The sequence below is a fragment of the Macrobrachium nipponense genome, chromosome 23 (assembly GCF_015104395.2).
Source record: "Macrobrachium nipponense isolate FS-2020 chromosome 23, ASM1510439v2, whole genome shotgun sequence".
NCBI classification, from domain to species: domain Eukaryota; kingdom Metazoa; phylum Arthropoda; class Malacostraca; order Decapoda; family Palaemonidae; genus Macrobrachium; species Macrobrachium nipponense.
In genome coordinates, this window is record NC_061090.1 from 80,751,851 (window position 1) to 80,772,097 (window position 20,247).

The window sequence follows — 20,247 nt, forward strand, 5'->3', positions numbered from 1 at the left end:
TGGACCACAATTACGGATCTTCCTCCTGCGACTTGAGTTTTCCTGCCTCGACTTGTGTGCATCATACGAGGCTCACAGGTGCCCCTATCAACTGCAACTTGAGCGTTAACTGTTTTTCCCTGTTGAAGAGGATTTCCTAGGGAATTGGTGCCGTTGCTTCCTCCTGGTACTGTTGGAAATTTGCCTGCCACGTCTGTGTCTCCGTCCAGCTGCTTTCTTCAGTGGATTTGGGAGCTTGCTAGCTTGTGAGATGATCTGTAGGGATGCTGACACCAGGTAAGACAGAGTATCTTTGATTTTCGTTCAGGATCGCCTTCCCTTTATGTTTCTGCCCTGGCGTTCATGACCTGCCCTGATAGCTGTTTTGGTGAGTGAATCACAGCTCTGGGATTGTCTCTCCCCTGATGCCTTCACTGATGTGAGAAGAACTATACAGACTTTGTATTGTTTTGTCATGTTTGTGCTGTGACTTTGTAATGTCACTCAATAAGTCATTTGTAGACGGGGTTTCACGTATTTAGCTTTATGGTAATAGGTAGAGATTATAATTATTTTTCTTGTTTTGCTTACTCTGCCTTCTTTCTTCCTTTGTTTTAGCATTAGGGTAGTTTTGGTCTAGCCAGCAAAATTGTTGGATCCAAACAAGTTATTTATTAATAATTGTTATTTCCTCCTAATAATTTTTTGTCTTTCTTTGATAGATTTTAGCTGTCTTAGTTTTAGGGAATCCATTGGGACTCTAAGAACCAGTATTTGTCCTTCTTGGTTGTTACCAAGATTTTAAGGTATTCATTACATCCCACCAAGTTTATTTAGATTTTGTTTTATTAAGTAATAAATATTGGAAAGTTTTCTCGGGAGTTTGTTTCAGCTGACTTTTAACACTGAGTTACATTTATTACTGAGAACTCTATTATAATGTAAGAACTTGCATAATAACCTCGAGGGTTGTAACCATGACAGGATTGTTCTCAGGTGTACTCAGTGTTTTGGTCTGTGGAACAGCACTTGGTTGATTTGACAATATTTGTTTTGCTGTAGATTATTACCTTTCTCCCCTACTAGGTTCGGTACAATGGAGGATTTTGTATTTGACCCAGCAGTTTTTAGGGTCGGTTGACTGTATTTAGACATCTGCCAGTATCAAGTAAGGATTATTTTGTAAGTTGTGCCTGGTGGTTGGATATTAAATTGAGGGCATTGGATAAAAAAAGTCAGTTGTTGGTAGCCGTTAAAAGTAAAGTTGTTCAAGGTTTGGCTGAGGCTGAACATTTTGTTAGGGAAAGTGAAATGCAGGTGGTAGTGACTCAGAGCATGAGGGTAGTATGTTTGAGGGAGAGATTGATGATGATCATGGAATAAGTGTCAACATAGGTCTAACTTTATTAGAAGATCCTCCGTGGACAGGAACTAACTATGAAGGCCAGGCTAATTTGCCTCGGAATCAAAATGTTTCCACTAATCCTTTTATGTCTGTAGAAAACCCTGTGCCAGGAAACCCTCTGGCTCCTGTTTGTCCTTTGGTGGAGTCCGAGGAGGATGGTGAATTTAATTTGATTTGTAAGCATATAGAATTGATGAAGCTAGAATTTGAGGAGAACAAGAGGGCAAGGCAGCATTAATTGGAGATGGCAAATATTAATTTAGAAATGGCTAGGCTGCAGGGGACCTCTAATCATTTTAGCACACCTCGGGGCAACTCGCAGGATAAATCTAATGTAAGTGTAGCTTTGAAATTAGTGCCAGTGTTCGATGAGTTGAGTGTCCCAGAATTTGAACGTGTCGCCACCCTGTTGTCTTGGCCACCAGAAATGTGGACTGTATTAATGCAATGTAGGTTGGTAGGCAAGGCAATTTGAGAGTATAATGCCTTAGAAGAAGGCATAGTCGGTGACTATCATAAGGTTAAGGCACTAGTCCTCAAGGCATATGATTTAGTCCCTGAGGCCTATCACCTTAGTTAGAAACTTTACGAAGCAGGCCTCCCTTACTTATGGCGAATTTGCTAAACTCAAAGAAGAGCAGTTTGATGATTGGTTGAAAAGCTCCCAGGTGGTCTTTCTCCTCTTTGAGGGATCTCATGCTTCTTGAAGAGTTCAAGAAGGCATGCAGTAAAGAGTTGAAAGTATATCTAAAAGAGGTAAAAGCTATTAATTTAGTAAAGGCTGCCAAATTGCCGACGAGTTTGTATTGACCCATCAAACTGGGTCTGGCAACTTTGGGAATAAGGATAATTTTCAATCTGCTAGACCAGTTAATTTGCAGAGGAAGTCAGGGACTTTCGTGAGTATTTGTGGTCAGGGTATTCCCCCGGATAATATGAATAATAGAGGTAGGGGGACCTGCTTTGGTGTAATAAGCAGGGACACTATCAGGCACAGTGTAATGCCAGAAGAAGGTACCTCCAAAGGAATAATAACCCTGTTTCGTTAATATCTACTAATAAGCCTGTTGCCAGTAATCCCAAGAGCAAGAAGTGTCCAATGGCTAGCACTAGTAGTGATATTAGTAGCGGTAGTCCGTATTCTGGTAGAAAGGAGTCACAACTCCTTTATGATAAATATATTTGGCCTGGTAAACTAATGTCTAAATCCAAAACGATTAGTGTGAAACTTTTAAGGGACACAGGGTCGGCTCAGTCTCTGGTTTTGAAAGAATCTTTGAGATTTAGTTCAGGGAATTTTGTTGTCCTGGGAGGGTTCCCAAACACGGTTGTTTTGGCTCTGTTAGTGGAGGTCAGGACCGTCAGGTTGTCTTTCCCTGCCTATAATAAAGTGACCGAGTTGGCAGTTGTTGAGAGTCTCCCTATCCCCGACATTGACAGTATTTTGGGTAATATGTTGAATAGTAAAGGACAGGAGTTGTTGCCCAATATTGTCCGGGCACACCTGTCCTGTTGTTGTAACAACCCATGCAGCAGCAATTGCAAATTTAATTGATAATAACTATGTTTTAATCTTAAGTAGTTTAAAAGTAGACGTAGAGAGGCCCGGGTCCTTAGACCGTAGTAGTAGTGTAGTTAGTAATGTTTTGAAAGCCAGTTGGGACAGATTGTCATTCATTGAAGCCCAAAGGAATTTAATTTTGATTTAGGTGACACTGCGAATTTGACTAAACCCAGGTTTTGTGAGTAACAGTTTATTATACCGAATTAGTTGCCCCTCTACTGATGATCTGAGCAAGAGGTCTCGTATTGAACAAATTGTTGTTCCATCTCAATTTCGTAAGTCTATTTTGAGTCTTTCACATAATGATTCTTTTTCTGGCCACTTTGGTGTATGGAAAACTTTTCAGAAGTTGGCAAAATGTTTTTGGTGGCCGAAATTAAAATCATCTGCGAAACAATTTGTTAACGAATGTGAAGTTTGTCGAGTGATGGGGAAACCCAATCAAATTATTCCTAAAGACCCCTTAAACCCAATTCCTGTGGTCGGTGAGCCATTTGTAGAATTAGTAATTGATGTGGTTGGGTCCTTGCCTAAAACTAAGTCTGGATTTCCCCATCCCCTGACAATTATGGATAGAGCATATTGATTCCCTGAGGCCTTCCCAATGAGAAGGAAAACTTCTTAGGTAGTGTTTGACAAATTAATTGAATTCTTTTCCAAGTATGGCCTCCCTCATATTATTCAAACCGATTGCGGTACGTATTTTATAAGTAAGGTATTTAAGAGTAAGTGTGCTTAACTAGCCATTCGGCAAAATACCAGCGTACCTTATCATCCAGAGAGTCAGGGGGTTGAGGAAAGGTTCCACCAGACCCTTAAATCTATTTTGAAAAAGTATTGTTATGAGCAAAGGGAGGAATGGGATAAAGGGCTTCCCTTTGCTCTGAGAAATCACCCGAATTCTTCCACTGGCATAGCTCCATTCGAGCTGGTGTTTGGGGACAAAGTATGTGGTCCTTTAGAGATTTTTCATGGGGACAAAGTATGTGGTCCTTTAGAGATTTTTCATGAAATGCTTAAGACTGGCGGAAGAGGGAATGCGAACGTGGGAGAGTTTGTGGAGGACTCAGGAAAAAAATTATCTAGAGCCAGGAAATTTGCCCGAGAAAATTTGGCTTCTTCTCAGGCTGCTATGAAGTTAAATTTTGATAGGAAATCTAAAACCCGGAGAATTAGTTTTAGTTTTCAGTACTGACTCGGACAATTTCCTTGAACCAAGATATAAGGGGCCCTGGAGGGTGTTGAAGAAGTTGTCTGAGGTAAATTATGAAGTAGAGGCTCCTGGGACCAAACGAAAGTGCAGGATATTCCATATAAATAGGTTAAAACAGTATACTTCAAATAGACATGATCCTCTTGCTATTGTTTATGTGCCTGTGGCTGAGGTTATGAAACTACCTTCAGAGGATTTAGAGGATTTAATTTGTCAGGTGTCTTCTGATTCTTTTTTTGACAATATCCAAAATTTAGAAGTTTTGAAAGAAGGGCTGGGGCATCTGGAGATTGCTCAAAGGAAGGATATAATTAACTTTAAATTTCTTCTTTTCCAGATTTATTTCAGAATTCTCCAGGTCGAACTAGTTTTCTTCAGCATGATGTAGATGTGGGAAGTGCTTCTCCTGTAAAACAGAGTCCTTATCGGCTGAATCCCATTAAGAGGGGTATAGTTGATAAGGAGATTAAATATATGCTGGAGCACGATCTCATCCAACTTTCTGTTAGTCCATGGAGCTCCCCGATTGACCTCGTTAAGAAGCCTGATGGGAAGTTCCGCATGTCCGTGGACTACCGTAAGATTAATGCTCACACTAAGAATGACTCTTTTCCTTTACGTCGGATACATGACTGTCTCGATCAGATAGGGGCCGCTAAGTTTATTATGAAATTGGATTTATTGAAAGGGTATTGGCAGGTTCCCCTGTCTGATCGAGCACGAGAGATTTCTGCACTTGTCACTCCCTTCGGGCTTTGCGAGTGTAAGGGACGAAAAACGCTGCATGTACTTTCCAACGACTTATGAACTGGGTCATTTGCGGTTTGGAAGGTACAGAAATCTATATAGATGACTTGGTAGTTCATAGCAATGTCAGAGAGGTTCAGCGAGTGCTGGGTATGACGGGCTATTATCGTAGATTCATGCGAAATTTCTCAGACCTTGCTCAGCCTCTTACCAAATTGTTGGAGAAATGGCAGAAGTTTGTGTGGTCTCCTTAGTGTGAGGAAGCATTTATTAATCCTAAGTTAGTGTCTAACCCAATACTGACTTCTAATTTCCAGAGACATTTTATTACTGCAGTGGATGCCAGTAACATTGGTACTGGGGGTGTCCTTGTGGCGGGATCACAAGCTTAAAAGCAAGTGGGCAAATCCCCCCACATAAACTTAATCAATCCAGCTGCCAAACTCACCCTCAGTCACGCTTTCCTCTTTACACTACAGAATACATGCAGGACAATTGACTTATACCTACGCAAAGAACAAACAAAAAACACACACACACAAACACATGTACTCACCCAGCTCCAGATACTCCGGGCTATGCTGTGCTGTCTGCCGGTCGAGGTCACGGAGATACCAACAACAACAAAGACCACAACCCACAACACAACAACAACACAACACCCAAGGACCACAACACAACAAGCCAACAAACACACCCACTAACAACAAGAAATCACAGCAGCTCACCAACAACAACCCTCAGCAACTCACAACCACACCAATAAACTACAACAGCTCCCCAGCAACAACAACCCTCAACTATAACAACTCACATATAATCCAACAGGAACTCACAAGCACAACAAATCTAACAACACAGGCACAACAACTCGAAAGCAAACCACATTAAACTTAACAATAACTGTCAACAAAACACAAAACTTAACTGACTTTCAATGCCTTCAATAGACTGCTGCCGACACTACTGACTAACACAGGGTATGACCAAAGACTGACTCAAGACTGTCTCCAAAACACAGAACTCTAACAGCTAACTCCAGCTGCACCAGCAGACAACCCAGAACTCACCAACAGCCAATTCAATTGTTAACTATCCATACAGCAATTACACCCTCTCTCTCTCTCTCTTTCATACACCTATCTAGCTCGTAATCTTCTACTATTTCTAAAATGTCGTTCCACATCAACCTTTCATTTGTCCATCGCATTTCCTCCTTTCGTTTCAGGTACATAAAATCGTATATGCTCTCTGGTACAGTTGCCAACAACTTTCGCACTAACTCCTTACACTCATTTATCCCTTTGTCCCCAAACTTTTACCTGGCTAATGTTTCTAACCTACAGACATACATTGACAACAACTCACCAAAATTCATTCTTGCCTCCGCAAAATCTTGCTTTCTTCTATACCTAACGCTACTCTTTATCCTCTTTGCGTGTTCTACAATCCTGGCTTTCGCACTCTCATACGGCACATTCCCTACACTCATCATTACCCAATACATACTCAACAAAAAATCCCGTCAAATAGCTACCTAACTCTCTTGCCCAGACTCTCTTGTTATCCCCATACTTTACTTCACAATACCTGAAATATTCCTTTAAAAAGTCCCCTATGTCCCTATTACCATATTCCTTGTATTGTGCACATCGGGGTACCTCTCTCATATACACAGCCTTTCATACTTCTTGCTCTCACTCACTTTCACTACTTCCATTCTGACCCTTCTTTCCCTCTGCCGAATACAGTGAATCCTCTTCCATACTCACGTCCATACTCCTGATTACGCTCTTTTTACCTTTCTTCTTTCTACCCACCTGTTTCCACTCACCGCTATCTAAATCACTCTCAGCCCTTTCCCCAATATATTCAGTCCTAGTCTCATCCTGTCCGTTACCCTTACTAACCTTCTTTCCCTTAGTCTTTTTCTTTTCCTCAGCCCCCTCATTCTTGTCCTCAGGTTTATCCTTATCCTGTGTCTACCCCTTCTTTCCCTTACTTATCACAACCAAATCACCTTCTTCACTTGTACTCTCATCCACTTTCTTTACCACTCCTGGCCCATCACAAGACCCAGTAGGTCTACCTCCTACTGCTCTCTCTCCCATGAATCCCTTCATCATTGCCTGCATCATCTCTTGCACTGCATTTGCCATTACCCTGAATATTTTGTCCATTTTCTCAACCTTTCTCTCTTCCTCTCTTTTCACCTCTTTTTTTTCATTTCCACTTTCACACTCCTTAGCATTCCTCTCATTTCCTCTAACTCGCTCTTCAGCTCCTCACACTCTACCCTCAACCTATCATTCTCCACTTCCAACCTTTCCTTAGCTTCCCTCGTCAACCTCAGCTCCTCCTTCAGCCTCTCTATCTCCTTCAACCTTTCCATCCTCACTTTATCTACCAATCACACAACTCACTACCCCAATCGTCCTGCAGCTGTGGCACCAACAGTCCCTGTTCGGGCGCCAAAAAATAATGTGGCGGGATCACAAGCTTAAAAGCAAGTGGGCAAATTCCCCCCACATAAACTTAATCAATCCAGCTGCCAAACTCACCCTCAGTCACACTTTCCTCTTTACACTACAGAATACATGCAGGACAATTTACCTATATCTACACACAGAACAAAAAAAAAAAAACTCACAAACACATGTACTCACCCAACTCCAGATACTCCTCGCTATGCAGTGCTGTCTGCCAGTTGAGGTCACGGAGATAACAACAACAAAGACCACAACCAAGAACCACAACCCACCACAACACCCAAGGACCACAACCCCACAACTCAACAACACAGCAACAAAAAAGTAACACAACCACAACCCAAGACCACTGCACACAAGCCCACACACACACCCACTAACAACAAGAAATCACAACAGCTCACCAACAACAACCCTCAACTCACAACCACACTAATAAACTACAACATCTCCCAACATCGACAACCCTCAACAAATCTGACAGCACAGGCACAATGACTCCAAAGCAAACAACATCAAACTTAACAATAACTAACAACAAATCAACAAAACACAAAACTTAACCGACTTTCAATGCCTTCAATAGACTGCTTCCAGCACTATTGACTAACACAGGGTATGACCAAAGACTGACCCAAGACTGCCTCCAAAACACAGAACTCTAACAGCTAACTCCAGCTGCACCAGCAGACAACCCAGAACTCACCAACAGTCAATTCAGTCGTTAACTATCCATACAGCAATTACACCCTCTCTCTCTCTCTCACACACACACACACAGACGTCAAATGGAACTCCATAACTCCTCCATATCCTCTTTCTAAAGAACGAGGCTGGAGAGGTTCATCCCATATCATATTATAGTCGAAAGTTATTGGCCGCTGAGAAAAGGTATCTATTCTACTACAGAAAAGGAGGCCTTCGCTTTAGTCCGTACTCTTGTGCATTTTAAGCCTTATGTAACCAATTTCTCTTTTCCCATAGAAATTTGGGCTGACCGCAACCCGCTGGTTTTCATCGAGCGCAAGAAAGGAGCCCAGCAGAGAATTTTACGTTGGGCTTTGCAACTGCAAGAATTCTCTTGCGATAAAACAGATTAAGGGATCAGAGAATCGAATTCCTGATGTCCTTTCACGGATATAAACTTGGTTACGACCATCCTCCCTTTCCCTCGCCCTCTTCGTTTCTTCGATGGGTTTGCGGTTATTATTTTTTTTTAGTAAGTTGTAGTTTAAGGAAATGTGAAGATGATTATGAGTGTCTCTTTAGTTTGAAGTTTGGTTTGTTAGTTCCTAGGCATTCTTAGTGAGGCATGTAAGGTTTTTGTTTATTTGTTTTCTATTGACCCAAAGTATAACCTGTAGTGACCTAAATACCCAGTACTCGTCGAATCTCTCTGACTTTGTACGGCCTCTTTAAATTTATGATAGCCTCGAGGTTGGCTTGGTTAGGCGCCATCTGACCCAAACCCACCTCGTGATCTAGAGAGCACACTTTTGCTTTGCCAAACTCACACTTGGCCAGATTTACAACAAGACCAGTGGCCCTTAAAGCTTCAAACACTTTCCTCAATCATAACATGTTTCTGCCAGTCGTTGTTGTGAACTACCAAGCCATCTATATACATATATATATATATTATATATATATCTATATATTCTTATATTTCTGTACCTTCCAAACCACATATGACCCGGTTCATAAGCCGTTGGAAAGTACATGCGCGTTCTTTATTCATGAGTCAAACTGACACAATAAAATTTGACAACAGTATGGTAAAATGATTGTCATCTCCAACGCTGTCATCCCATATAAGCTTCATCCATAGGCATAATATATACGTAATATTAATAATAGCTTAGGTTCAATAGCCTGATACCTAACAGCCAATATTCACTCGTCCGCACTATTGCTTGATCAAGATGAGAAGCGAAACAAGCTCATCTTAGGCAAAGTCCCAATTAGGGTTTCAGTCGGAGCCCAGTTTTGGATCCCGGGATTTCTGGACAATTAGAAAATAATCCAGGGATTTCCCGGGAAATAGTACAATTATTTTTATATATAATTCCATTGTTAGGCATTCAGAGTAAATGTTTTACACGTTTTAAAAGATAAAATCTTAATACTAGAGATAATAAAACCAACTGCATTAATTTTTACTGGTATTTGAGGGTAAGAATATCAAGGAATATTTTTCAGTGAGTTACATTGGCAAATTTGTTGTCATCTTGCAAAATATAAACAAGTAATTTGGATTTTTTTTAGTAGGCATGTATTTCTTGAAATACTATATAGCTTTGCCCTACAACTAATGATAATTAATGACACCATACAGAAAATATCGTCCCCATTTGTAGCACTAACTAATATCTATTTTGAAAGCTGCTCGAGTGTAATCCACATGTTATAAAAATGTTATATATATATATATATATATATATATATATATATATATATATATATATATATATATATATATATATATATATATATATATATATATATTATGCACACACACACACACACACATATATATATATATATATATATATATATATATATATATATATATATATATTTATTTATGTGATATATATATATATATATATATATATATATATATATATATATATATATTGTATATATATATATGTATATCTGCAGACTGCAGCACATACTAGTATTAGTAAATGAACATTTTGCCATTTTATTCCTCTAACAATGTTCATGTGCCTTTCTATTAGATTCCGTATTATATATATATATATATATATATATATATATATATATATATATATATATATATATACCTTTTAATGGAGCCCCTCTATTCATAATAGCAGCCTTTTCTGAATTATTTTTTATTTTTCTTTGTTGGACAAATACTCTAATGCACAGGATTTGTTATTTAGTTTTTTTTTCTTTTTTTTTTTTGCAATCGTTATCAAGAAAAATAAACTTAAAATTGTTAACAACTCTGGATTTTCAATACTTTACCTTTTTCTATACAATCGTAATTCTTAACCCTAAATAGGAAACCCCGTGCCCAATGACAGCTCTCCAGTATCTTTTGTCTTTCCCGCCAAATATTTCCTACAATTCATTCTCCTTGGATTCAGTTGGTTGTTTGAATGGAATAGGGAAGTTCAGCGCACGCTCTTGATAGTGTAATTTTAAGATGTGTAATGTGGTGAATATGGTATTTCTACAGAAGCAGTCCGCACGGACTGCAAGGAACGTAACCGCGGATACGACATCCTCTAGGGATTGATTGGGGCGTCCAATGTATTTCGCCATGTTTAGTACGGGCCCCTGGGAGTTAATTACGGTCGTCCGAATAAATATTACTTAAATTCTTGTTCAGGAGGTAAAACTGCATAGAAAAACCGCAACTGCCATAATCTAGGCCGCCGCGGAATAGTAATAGATCTACCATTTTTTTTTTTTTTATTAAATTCAAACATTTACAGTATACTAGAAACTAAGTTATTAAAAAAAAAAGTTTTATTGCATATACAAGCTACACATTCACCATTAAAAGATTCATTGAAAAATAAAACAGAATATTCATACACTAATAATTCCTATGTGCTGCAGTCAGCAGACATATAGTAAGCTATGTAACATGTCACAATCATACTGACCTGTAATTCAACATATTTATTTACATTGTACAGCCTAAGTTAGACTAACCTGTAAGAATAACTTAAGATTTTCATAGCTAGTCAAGACTTGAGCTGTATTTCATGGAGGGGGACAGACAGAAAAATCAGCATTCCAGAAGGTTATGCCAAATAAGGCTACCTTGCTAAGAGGTAGGCTATGGTAGGCTACCCTTGGTTATTTGATCAACCCTGGTAGAGTGGTTAGTTGGTAAAGTTTACTTTCAAAGCTATAATGTAATATAAATTTGAAGTATTGGGCAAAATGATAATGGGAAAATTGAATAACTTACTACCTTCATGTGTTCTGGCAAATCAAATTCAGCCGAGTCCTCTGCATACAAGGAGGTTTGAGAACTTATTGATGACATTGTAAATAACATTATAACACATTCATTAACACTCACAACTGCAGTGGGCCCAAGGCTAGGCCTCATGATACTATGTACATCACAGTGCTAGTGTGAAGACCATCCGACCAGAGAGTAAAACAGGTAGCTGGGTACTGATGATTTATTATGTTGTTTTTGATTAAGCTGACCTTGTGTCAGCACAGGCTCTTGCTCACAGAGCAGCCCGTAATGATGATTTATTACAGACGAATTGGGTTGACATAGACGGGTGCGGACGGACAAGTAGTACCGACTCGCACCAGCTTAATCTTAAACAACGACAGCAGAAATGACTCTGAGACCATAGATTTGCGTTTTCTTACAGACATACATTCATAAATAACTATAGATGTAACACACGTTGACTTGAGGTTGTTTCATTTAGTTATAAAGTTTTTTTCATAAAAGAAAAAATACCACTAACTTGTGGTAAATGACTCCCGGTTTTTGTGTGATCCTGTTTCTGTATGGAACACAGTTGATGGCCCAACACTGGGTGCCAGTGCTGCTTTTCTCTGCAGTATCTGCCATTTCTCAGAATCATCGCATAACAATGGCACCTTACGTGCACACGATCGTCACTTGGCAATCTAATCTCTCCCCTCTGGTTCCCACGTTTGCTGGTTCAGACCAACCGGATGCTATGGTCTCTACAAACAATGTCAGCTCTTGGCTGGGGAAGGCAAGATGGGAACAAGATTCCACGTGTTACTTTCTTGGTGTTCCCGTGGAAAAGACAATGTACTCTCATCACTTCATGCTGTAAATTAATTTCTCTACATTGGTTATGTTATTCAAAATTAATCTTCATTACTGAACGGAGGGTTCCAGTATTATAATGACAGTTTCTTTAAACAATCTCAATGTCAAGAATTTTTCTTTGGTACATTTAAAAAAAAAAAAAAAAAAAGGAATCGAATCTCACATGAACGTTGTGAAAGATTGTTGGGGAAAAAAACTTATCAAATATATATATATTTTTTTTACAACTAGGCCACTTTCACCTATCATTAGTAGTAGGTTCTTGTTTTTGAGAGATCCATTTACTTGCAAACATTTTTGTTTTTATTTTCCTGTCTTTAATTTCATTTTCTGTGCATTTTTCTTGATCTTCCTCCGAGGCTGCTACTTTTTCGAAAAGATGTTTGGTTTGACATTCATTATTTCTTGATGTGTGCCTTTTTTTTTTTTTTTTCTTTGGCTCCAAGTTTAGTTGTTCGGTATGCAAGACTTTTTGCTGGCTTTAGGAATTCTCGAACTCCCAGTATCAGCTTTGCTGTTCAAGAAGCCATGGTCCACAAATGTCGTACTTCTTTCTTATAGAATTATGTTTATATGGGCATAAGTTGCTACCCCCTATTTTTGCCCAAACTTTTGAAGAGAAGTTTTGTCCTGTGCATTTTATCTTGGCAGATTTCAACACTCACTGGTCTATTAAATTTCATAGAGCTCATTGATGTCAGTGTAACGTGTGAGAGTATCTTTGTTTTTTTTGTTTGTTTGTATGGTGTTTTTACGTTGCATGGAACCAGTGGTTATTCAGCAACGGGACCAACGGCTTTGCGTGACTTCCGAACCACGTCGAGAGTGAACTTCTATCACCAGAAATATACATCTCTCACTCCTCAGTGGAATGGCCGAGAATCGGACCCACAACCACAGGTGAGAAGCAAACGCCAAACCAACCACGCCACTGAGGCGCTGTGAGAGTATTTCTTACATACGTTTTAGAAAACTACATCATATGTAGTTTTAAAATGTTTTATTCAACCAGTTATTCAAACTGGTTACCTGTTAAGTACTTCTGTGGGGCATTATTTAAGCATATTTTCTATATTGTAACAGTTATCCCTCTTCTGATTTTAGTACCCGTTAGTCTTGAATAAGTGTCAAGACTAAAAAAGAATTTTCAAAATTAGAGAAAAGGACTGTTTAAAATCTTGATAGCTTTTCCTTTTGTATATATCAAGTCTTCTGTCTGTCTGGGAGTTAAAAGTAACCATATAACCTTCTTGTCCTTCCTAGTTCATCATCGTCCTAGTCCAGTCTCACCTTCCCTCATGTTCTGAGACCCATATAAGTGTAAGGAAAAAAGTAGTTGGCTTATTAATTTATACATTTTTGACATACATGCCAAGCACTGGGGCAACTAAGGCCATTCAATGCTTAGAATCTAATGTAAGCGTAGCTAAAATTCTAGCAGAACTAGATAAAAAAAAATGAGAAAATGTGTCAGTAGTCTTAATAAGGATTAAATACACATCTGTAAAATTGTTTAAAATAAATTTTCCAATAAAAGTTTTTTTTTTTTTTAAACAATATTAGTTTACTGACAATGAGTTACACAGTTATTATCAAGTACTTCACTCATGGACCTGCCATATAGTGAGGTAGCTCTCCTTTCTTGGGCAGTCAGTTAAAATAATGCTTAACTGTAAAAAGTTCTTGACAGGAACTGCAGATTAAGGCCTGTCTACCCTCTTCACTTTGCATAAAGTTTTACGCATAGCATAAGTATGTCCTCTATGCAGCCTAGTTAAAATAATGCTAGTCCTCCAATCTGGATGATCTGACTTGCATCTCTTAACTGAAGGTCGAATGGCCTTCAGCATCATATTACCAATTACATATGTTATCCCAACTAATGAATAATCTGCTTAAAATCAGAATGTGGGAGGTTTATGAGTGCCTGATTATGTAATCTTATAAATTCTTTAGCTGCCTTATTACCTTTCTCACTCCAGTCTACAGATACTCCTCCTCTACTTATGAACTTTCAAACTTTGAGAAACTAATAGTACTTTGCCGTATTATCATTATTTTTCTCTGAGAAATATCCACAAATTCCTTTTATTTTTTTTTATAAAATGCAATTTTGTGATAAAGCTATTAAAAAACCAGGTATAAACATTTTTAGTGGGTTTTTCTTGTTTTAACCAACAAAATAGGCAGTTTTAAGTGTTTGTATAAGGATTTCAACTATTCACATATTCAAGTTATGTGCAGGGGGATCTGGTGTGTAACAAACACCCCCCCCCCCCCCCCAACAGTACAGGGGGACACTGTAATTTGATTACTTCTTTCCCTTACACTTTTGGTAGTTCAGCTTTCACTGATGTCCTGTTTTAACCAGACAACTTCCAAGCTAATTTCAAGTGGTGGACTCGACCAACCATTTAATTTTCTTTTAAATGTCTGGGGTAGTTTGGTGGTATCTTGCGAATGGAACATTTTAAAGTCTGAAATCATTTTTTTTTCTTGGGTTTTTAATACAAGATGAAAAAGGGGTGAGGAGCAATTGGTTAAGTAGCAAGATGACAACCACCCTGGAGTAAAGCTCATTAAATGATGGTTAAGTAAATGAATGAAGGCCTCAACCAGATGGGATTGAAGGCAGACAGTGTGGAATGATCACAACTTACACTGTAAAAGGAAAATTTGAAGTGGAAACCTTACAGCCTGGATACTGGAAAAACACAAGATACAAGGTAAGAAAATTGTTTTAAAATTAATTACTGCTTATTTTTAAACTTTACATTTATTAAAAAAGTCACATACAAAATTTTAGTGTACACAACTAATCTAGTGATAAGTGGGTATCTTGAAAACAATATTATCAATTTGCAAATGTACAAAAGAAGTCTTTAGCAGTTGCAATACTATACAGTACATCCTTGCATATTCAAGGAAAACTCCAGTTCACCAATAACGATGTCATATAAGACTAGTAAATTTACACATAGAATTACAAGCACATTCTTATCCCACCAAGCCTTGGTATTATGAAGTACATTTAAATTTTCATGTCAATATTTTCTTTCTTTCACAGGATCATAGAAATGACTCATTGGTATTTTTCCTTGGCAAATAAAAAAAAATCTGGCAAGGGCCTAATTAATTTTAGTCCTTCCAATCCATGTTTTCAACTAATTTACACAGTAAGCCAAAGCCACATACTATAAAGGAACACACACTTAAATGTCAGTACACATATTTACAACATTTGACGTAAAATAATACCATTAACAAAATGTACATACCCCAAAAATGGACTAGAGGAAGTAGTTGTGCATACTTAACAATTGGAAAGAGACATTCTAAAATACTCTTAATGCTCTCAAGTGAAAAGCTTTGAGATTAGTCTTCTCTTTTAAAACGAAAAGCTTTGGGATTAGTCTTCAAAGGGACCCTACCAAAAACACTATAAACTTGAAAATGCCAACTGACAATTATTATATAATCATCTAACAAACAATGAATATGAAAATAAAGATAACTGTAGAAGCTATAACTGTAAAATCAACAAATAGCTGAATTTTATTTTTAGAATCAACAAGCTAGCTGATTTTTAGTTTTTTTATTCACAAGATATCACAGTGTTCTTAAAACCAACTTAAAAGCTGCTAATTAAACCTAACAAAAACTTCATGGAATTAAATAAAAAATATGCAATCAGCTGCAAAACTAACTACAAATGCAAAGTTGTGATTGTATTTTATTTCCAATTACATAAATTAATTTGCCGCAGAAGTAGAATACTTTTCCCTAGTTGAGAAGCAAGCCACACTATAACCAACTTTAAAGACATAAACTACACTTTCTCAGCAACAGTAGTTTCCTGATCTAGCTGTCAAACAGGAGGAAAAAAGCTTTGGACGCCAGATTTTAACCACTTTTGAGCAAAAATACCAAATTACTAACTGAGCAACATTTGAAAATTTGCCAGATACCGATCAGCTCTAAACTGCAAAATCTTGACAAGTCCCTGCTGCAAATTTGGTTGTCAGTGCTGCAAAATAAGGCATTTCCAGAAAAATTTCTGTGATACTGTTAATATTGCTTATATATTCATGACTATGCACTTTCCTGACTAAAGTTTTAACCATTTGATACAGAATATTACAAAAAAATGCTAACAAATTAAACTGAGCATCAATTATTGGATAAGTATTTTCATGTGTCAAATAAAAATGTAGTTATTACCTGTAGCTTGCACTTAACAACTTTGGCCACCTCCTACTGAAAAATTGGGGCAAAAGTAAATAATAATCTTTGGATAATCACCTATTAAGTACTATAATATTTGCAAATACTTAAAAACAAATGAATCTGATTTTCATAACTTCAACCTGAAGCATAGGGTCCATGGAATAATCTTTCTCCAGTTAGGAAATTTAGAAACTTAATTTGTTGATATGATTTTCATAACTTCAACATGAAGCTTAGGGCCATGGAATAATCTCTCTCCAGCTAAGAAATTTAGAAACTCCCAAACTTTTAACATTTTTATCGCAAAACTTTAAACATTTTTTATCACAAATAGAGCATTACAATTTCCACTCATATTTTACAACAAAAGAATTCTGCCTCTTCACAAGATTTACAATATTCTATTTAATGGAGGACCTTTATAAAGTATTTTAAACCTAAAAACAATATACACCATTATAACTATGACCATTCAAGTCCATTAACAGACCTACACAACTTCTTATTTCCTTCTCCTTGATGAACGCTTCACAGGGGTTTCAATTTCCTTTTCTGACTCCGAGGACGACCTGGCCTTCTCCGATTCAGAGGAAGAACTGGGTTTCTCAATTTTTGCGTGGGTCCTGCAAGATGCCAATAATGATCAATATGCACTCTTTTAAACTTCTTCAAATATGGCTATACAGCTATAATGTGAAACAGAATCGCCACAATTTACTTACGTATTTACAAAATATTATTCCTGTAACATTAAACATCAGAAATAATTGTTCTTTCAAATTTGTTGTTCAATTTGAAAGAAGGGGATAAAAATACTAAATGTTAAGTAAAAAAAAAAAAATTTACAAAATGTAAAATACACATAAAATTAAGTAGTACAAGTAATGATACAGAAAACCAAAGCAAAATTATCACTATAACCAAGAAAATAATTATCATATTTGCAATATACTGCACAAAAACTACACTAGAACTGTAAATTAAAGGAATAAATGTCCCTTGTGTGTACAAGTAAATATTCCAATACAGGATTTTCAGGTTCACCCATTTATTGAACCTAAATGAAAAATAACCCTATATTATTTGCTTCTCTGGAGATTTAACCAACATGGGCTTTTGACTGAAAAACATTTTTGTGCAGCATTCCTTAGATCCCTAGCTGCAATGTTCTTAATTTCTTTCCACTTCAACTTAGACTTAATGGGGGGGATACCTTTCAGTTTCTGTCAATTACTGCTTCACTGTTATCATGGCATATTTATAGTTCATCTCAAAATGGATGAAAAACCTTCAACTAATAATGCTAACAAAAATCTACAGTCAACCATATGCAAATGCTAAAAATTTGCTTCAATACTCAAAACCTTTAAGGCTGAGAATGGATAGGTGCTTTCTGCTTTAAGTAAATTGAAATGGATATCCCAGTAGTTTAAACGCAACACCTTGATGAACGAAGCTAATCTTGATTCATTATTAAAATTGAGGGTTATTTTAAACTTTTTCTTCCTTTTAGATAACCTCATTATGTGCATAAAATACCAAATTTCAAAGTAATTTGTATGTTTCCTAGCTATACAAACTGTAGCTTTTCATAAATGGAGCTATCCAGTACATCACATGAATTGACTGAGTACCACCTTAAAAATAAAACTACTATCACAGATAGGCCTGGGGCATCAACTCTGACCTCTGTGTCAGACGACCTCAGCCATGGTAGAGTCCAGCCTAATCCCAAAAGCACTGTCCACCAGGTAGATTCCTATAGGGATACAAACTGCTTTTCATATATGGAGCCTCACTCCATTGGTGGGAGGGCAATCTACCTACTACTGGATGCAACCAGTGTAACCTGATTACCTCTTGACTCCCTTGTTATTTATCTCTAGAATTCTACTCTCCTGGGCTGATGGCCTACTCTGACAACACATCTCCCTCAAGAAACACTGTAGCTCCCATTCCTAGGAACAAGCTCTACTCCTACCATGTTTATACTTTTTAGGTCAAGTAACAACTTAATGGTGGTATTACCCTGGCTCTTCCAATTATTTTGTGGAGATCAAATCTGACTAGGCTTATTGGGACATCTACCGCTTCTCTTCCAACTGCTACACCTTCAGAGTATGTGGTGCCACCAATCGTGGGCAGAGATCAATGTCATGAACCCTACAACCCTTCCATGCCATTTGCTGGACCACTACCACTAGGCCTGGGGTCATGTCAAAGGGCCTGACAGCCAAGTGCCCAAGGCCAATGGACACAAATGTGTACTGCCACTTGTATACTCCTACCTTCATCTGCTGAAGAGGGGAGTGGTTCTACCAATAGTTGATCGTCAGGCCTAACCTTTGAGTCTTGTGGGCTTTTACCTTACCTTAAAAAGGTGTCCCCTTCTGTGAGGAATTGCATACCCCTTTCATGACCTTACTCTGCCAGGAGGAGGTAGGGGTTTTTTGCATTTCCTAATACTTGATAACCTTGTTTGGAGCAACCTCCTGCATGGAGGTCATTAGGCCTCCTTCCACTTCAGGCAGTGCCTCACAATTCCTGAGTTACAAAATCCTCCCCTCATCACTCCCTCAATGAACTCTGGCAGGGATGGGACAAAGAAACTACCCACACCTCTGTAGGAGTCTGTATCTTGGCCAAGAACTGGCACAAACTGAAGGATGTAAATCCAATCCTGTGAGTGGGATACTCTGTAGAACCAGGTGTGGGGTTCCCCTACCTTCTCAGTTGACGCTCAGGCCAGGAGGGACACCATCTCCCTCACTAATTCCTTGCCTGCTACACCTTCTTAGGGGTTGAGAGGGGGAAGGGGAACCTTCTCAAACTTATGAGGGTTCTAGTTACAACCCCTTTTCAGGGGGCCTGACTGCTTGAAACTCCTTTTGAATGCTGGTAGCTCCAATGATGCAGACAAACCAATCCCTCTCAGTCTGAACACTTGCAAGAGAACTACCTATATCCTACTTACACTGCCCTCAGGTATGGCACTATATCAGAAGAGTGGAAGCTTGACGTTTTAGACCATACTGAACAAGTCCATCAACACCTACGACTACAAGTCTCCTGCCACCTTATGTAGGGACAATGACGATTTATGGTGAATTTTTGAAAAATACTTTTTCCTTATGTCCGCGCGGTAAATGCCGAAAATCTCGGAAATTCTTTCGTCAGCTTGTCGTAATGTTTGCACCCTTTTATATTAGCTGTTACATAAAGTTTTATATATGGAAATGTGTGCTATTTCATGTAGAATACAACAAACAACAATCCATGGTTGTAGCTTTTAACAGTTTTTGAAATATTTTCATATAAATCACGATAAGTGCCAAAATTTCAACCTTTGGTCAACTTTGACTCGACCGAAATGGTCGAAAAACACAATTGTAAGCTAAACCTCTTACATTCTAGTAATATTCAATCATTTACCTTCATTTTTCAACAAATTGGAAAACTAGCACAATATTTCGATTTATGGTGAATTTTTGAAAAAAACTTTTCCTTCCCTCTGCGCGCGGTAACTGCCGAAAATCTCATAAATTCTTTTGTCAGTTTGTCGTAATTTTGCACCATTTTATATTAGCCGTTACATAAAGTTTTACATATGAAAAAGCGCAATTTCATGTAGAATACAACAAAAAATAACTCATGGTTGTAGCTTTTATCAGTTTTGAAATATTTTCATATAAATCACGATAAATAGAAAAAATTTGACCTTCAGTCAAATATAACTCTAACGAAATGGTAAAAAACTGCAATTGTAAGGTAAAACACTTACCGTCTAGTAATATTCAATCATTTACC

The 20,247-nt window shown here is 37.8% G+C and overlaps 1 protein-coding gene across 7 annotated transcripts in view; it reads right to left on the reverse strand.

Annotated features, from left to right (window-relative positions):
* Window positions 1–14,970: 14,970 nt before the first annotated feature.
* LOC135202024 (protein ELYS-like) overlaps window positions 14,971–20,247 on the reverse strand; it is a 241,020-nt gene continuing 235,743 nt past the window's right edge. For all 7 annotated transcript variants that reach the window (XM_064231315.1, XM_064231323.1, XM_064231317.1 and 4 more), the window contains one exon: window positions 14,971–17,063. In XM_064231315.1, coding sequence (XP_064087385.1) covers window positions 16,943–17,063 — 121 coding nt within the window. In that variant the 3' untranslated portion in view covers window positions 14,971–16,942. The remainder of the gene's footprint in view (window positions 17,064–20,247) is intronic.